The sequence below is a fragment of the Sinocyclocheilus grahami genome, unplaced genomic scaffold, assembly GCF_001515645.1.
Source record: "Sinocyclocheilus grahami isolate Dianchi unplaced genomic scaffold, SAMN03320097.WGS_v1.1 scaffold6101.1, whole genome shotgun sequence".
NCBI classification, from domain to species: domain Eukaryota; kingdom Metazoa; phylum Chordata; class Actinopteri; order Cypriniformes; family Cyprinidae; genus Sinocyclocheilus; species Sinocyclocheilus grahami.
In genome coordinates, this window is record NW_015510615.1 from 8,308 (window position 1) to 11,770 (window position 3,463).

Consider the following 3,463-nt stretch of genomic DNA (forward strand, 5'->3'; position numbering starts at 1 on the left):
GTTTTCTTTAACTTTTATTTGTATTATTTTTTTGCAGTCGGAGCACAAAATCAGGGCACTTACAAGAAGGGGAAAATGGGGCAATGGGAAGAAAGCATATTATTGACTGGCTGCTGTCCTACATGTTTTATGTTTAAAAAAATGTAAGCTTAAAATGATAGTAAATGAAATAAAGAGAATAAATAAGAACCAAATAGAAAAGAAAAAAAAGTAAAACCAAGAAAAGCAATGTGAGCTCTGAAGAGATCTGGGCTTCAGTGAATCTACAGCCAGATAAACATGTGCATTTGAATCGAATGGGGATTGATTAGATGTTTCGGGTTAGAAATTTGAGGGTTGGAGTGCAGAGTGGCTCTAACAGGCTTGTCCATCACCTACTTCAGCCACAGAGTCCAGGTCCAGCCCACTAGAAAGCCGCCCAGGGCCCTCGCCAGGCGAGTGGCTTTGCTGCACTAGATCAGGCAGATTGGAGTTACCGGGGAAACCATTGCTCTCGGCATGACCGAGCTTTCTTTCCCCAAACGTCTGCAGAGAGGAACAGAAAGAGGAGTAGGGCTACACTACTGCAGGCCCCTTGCGTGGCTAAGCCATCTTACAGAGATATTTGGGAAACGCACAGAGGGTGCCTCTGTCAGCAAGTGTGCAGCGAGCTTGATCAGAGATTTTGTTGGAGAATTCAGAAGCAAAAGAGGTGAAAGAAACAACAAAATATAACCCAATAAAATAAGGCTTAACCAAGGCAAAAATAAACATGAGTTGGTAAACTTAAAGAGAAATAAATCTGTGACACTAGAGGAATGAGTGTAGGAGTTTTTGCTAACCAGGAAAGGAACCTGTCTAGGTAGGTGCACCTACCTCCCGCATCATCAGGGTGCTGTCTTGTGAATTTTTGCCAAATGAATCATTGGCATGAGAATCCTCCTGGTTGGCCAGTGAGTCGGTGCCACCCTGGCCAGCAGAAGGCCTGTTGGGAGAATAGGGCAAAAAAATACATATAAAAGCCTCTATAAATAATGAAGCTTTCTATAAGACATTTTAAAGACCAACACAATTTAACTTTTCTGTGTTGAAATAAGACATTTAGTTGACAATGCAGGCTATTTCGAAATACTAACATACTATATAAACTGTTTCTGCAGTATATAGTATGTACACCGTGTACAGTTTACAAATCTTCTGTATGCATAGATATTAATAATCTACTACGAACATTTGGCAAATGTAGCACTATCCATTCTGCTATGGGTACTGTATCCCACAATACAATGCACTTGATTTTACCTGATATATTTACCTTATACATAATACCATCTATACTCTATAATGGTCCATTCATTTTTTGATTTAATATTTAAAACAGAAACATGAGAAAATGGTTCTTTTCTCGTTTTTTCAAAAAAGGAAAAAACAAGAATTCGCCTTGATTTTTAGTTTTTACGTTCAGGGGTAGAAAATGGATAAATCGCTTAAATATTCGATTTCCACATGTGGGCGGTCATGAAATGGTGCCGTCATCAGGTCTTCTTCAGTTCTGTGCAACAGAATAATAGTCCTCCACTGCTATAGTTACATTTAATCTCTCTTGCATCAAACAACCAGACTAACAAAAAGCCAATTCAAAACATTAATAAATGCAGTAATAGTATAAGTAATATTAAAATAACACTATCTGACAGACTAAAAGCTACAAAAATCAAAATTTTTCATTTGTTAAAACACTCACATGATGCGTGGAATATCACTAACGGGCACCGTTCCATCATGAGCCCCGCCTTCTCCATCCTCCTCCTCACTGCTTTCAGATTCCTCACTGGATGAGGAATAATCAGTCACTTTCCTGGGAGGCCGGTTGGATTCCTCATTGGTTCGCAGCTCACGGAGTTCTTTGGCCAGAGCAGTGAGGTCCTTTAGGGCAGGGAATGATGGGTCAGGTCAGAAGGGAGAGGAAGACACAAAGAAAATGGGTAAGATTTCTTTCATGCCGTGATCTGCTTGATTTGGTCTCCAGTGAACAATGAATTCAGTAAAATGTGAACAGCAGTTCAGGTTTTAAGCCTGCAAAGAGCAAACACTACAGTGATGTATTTGTTAATAGGAATCATGAAAATAAACTTCGTTTTGCACATTTAGGTCATGTAAATGGCACCGAAGAGATTACCAGAAACAAACAAATAAGCAAAACATCACAGATAAGCAAATTAACTAAAATATTTTATAAAGCTTTACAAATCAACTCTGAAAGTGGGATAAAAACATCCGCCATCATTTCAAGAATGATGCACAACTGTATAAACCATCACGTGCTCAAGTCAGAGAAATAATAGACCAGAACATTAGGGTTTGTTCCTGAGGCCTGTGCCCTGCATGCAGAAGGTTAATAGGAATCAGCAGTTCCCGCTCTGGTTCTGTCTTACCAGCTCCTCCTGTCGACAGGCCACCAGGCAGCCAGATAGAAAGAAAATGCCATTGAGAAACCAGAAGTCAACTCTTGTGCTCTTATATTTAAACACCGATGCTTGAATGAGATGCAAATTTCCATTTTTGACTAAATATACAACCTAAGGCCTGGAGTGAGGTGCTGTGAACAATCTAGAGCAAAATGCAAGATTATGTTTAACGACACAATCTTGTCTTTTTTATGTTTAAAATACATAATCTCGTCATATTTGAGACAAATTAAAAAAGTTTGGTGGAACAGAAGTACAGTACATTCAATATGTCGTACTGTTGACTACCTGGGTGTCAGTTGACGAAAATGTCCATCCACAACTTTATGTGGTCACAAAACCCATGAAACATTGTTTGGGAAAAATGTTGTGTCATCTAAAACTAAAATGATTTTGTTTCTGATGAAATTTCTTTGTAAACTGTTCGCTAAATCATTCTCACACAAACTGACGCATTAAACAGAATGTGACGATATTTGTAAACACGGTTAATACAAACAACTTACACAGAAATTTGTTTTGATCATCTGCTTACATTGATCTGAACGTAACAATTTACGAAAGAATAGTTTTACGAAACTATTTAAACAAGTTCATTCCACTCATCTTAGGTTAATGCAACACTTGGAAAAAATGTACACAATTTCGAATGTTTTTTTTTTACCGCTCACAATGACTTTGTGACAGTTTATGCAAAAATTATTCTATGAATGATTTACACAGAATTTCGTACTGCTTTACAGTTCACATTGACTTTTTGCATCAATGTATGTAATAATGGCTTTGCGAATGATTTTTAAAGTTATTTGATTTAAAATAAATGTGACAATTCACACAGGAACGGTTTTACAAACAATTTCCACAAATTTGTTTAACTCATCTACTTGTATGGAATACGACAATGTATTTATGAATGACAATTACAAACAAATTTACAGAAAAAGTTTCTGGCTAAGAATGATTGAATGCTCTGCTCTGTACTTCTATCCCTCACTTCCTTGTTTTTGTTCACGTCA

General features: G+C 37.5%; 1 protein-coding gene across 2 annotated transcripts; it reads right to left on the reverse strand.

The window, feature by feature from the left end:
* Nucleotides 1-61: 61 nt before the first annotated feature.
* Nucleotides 62-3,452, reverse strand: LOC107577456 (TRAF2 and NCK-interacting protein kinase-like). 2 transcript variants are annotated; one of them, XM_016263530.1, is made up of 4 exons: nt 1,724-3,452; nt 856-964; nt 618-650; nt 62-525 (listed from the first exon to the last, which is right to left on the reverse strand). In XM_016263530.1, coding segments are annotated over exons 1-4 (315 nt in total). In that variant the 5' UTR covers nt 1,726-3,452; the 3' UTR covers nt 62-354. The 2 variants fall into 2 exon arrangements, with proteins under 2 accessions (XP_016119016.1, XP_016119017.1); XM_016263531.1 differs by lacking the exon at nt 618-650 and having other exon boundaries at nt 1,724-3,448.
* Nucleotides 3,453-3,463: the final 11 nt, after the last annotated feature.

Excerpts from the sequence above, each read along its gene's own strand:
- LOC107577456 (XM_016263530.1), bottom strand. Across the intron at positions 651-855 it reads GCACCCTGATGATGCGGGAG|CTCGCTGCACACTTGCTGAC; the intron begins GTAGGTGCACCT and ends TCTCTGATCAAG. Across the intron at positions 526-617 it reads TGCTGACAGAGGCACCCTCT|ACGTTTGGGGAAAGAAAGCT; the intron begins GTGCGTTTCCCA and ends TCCTCTCTGCAG.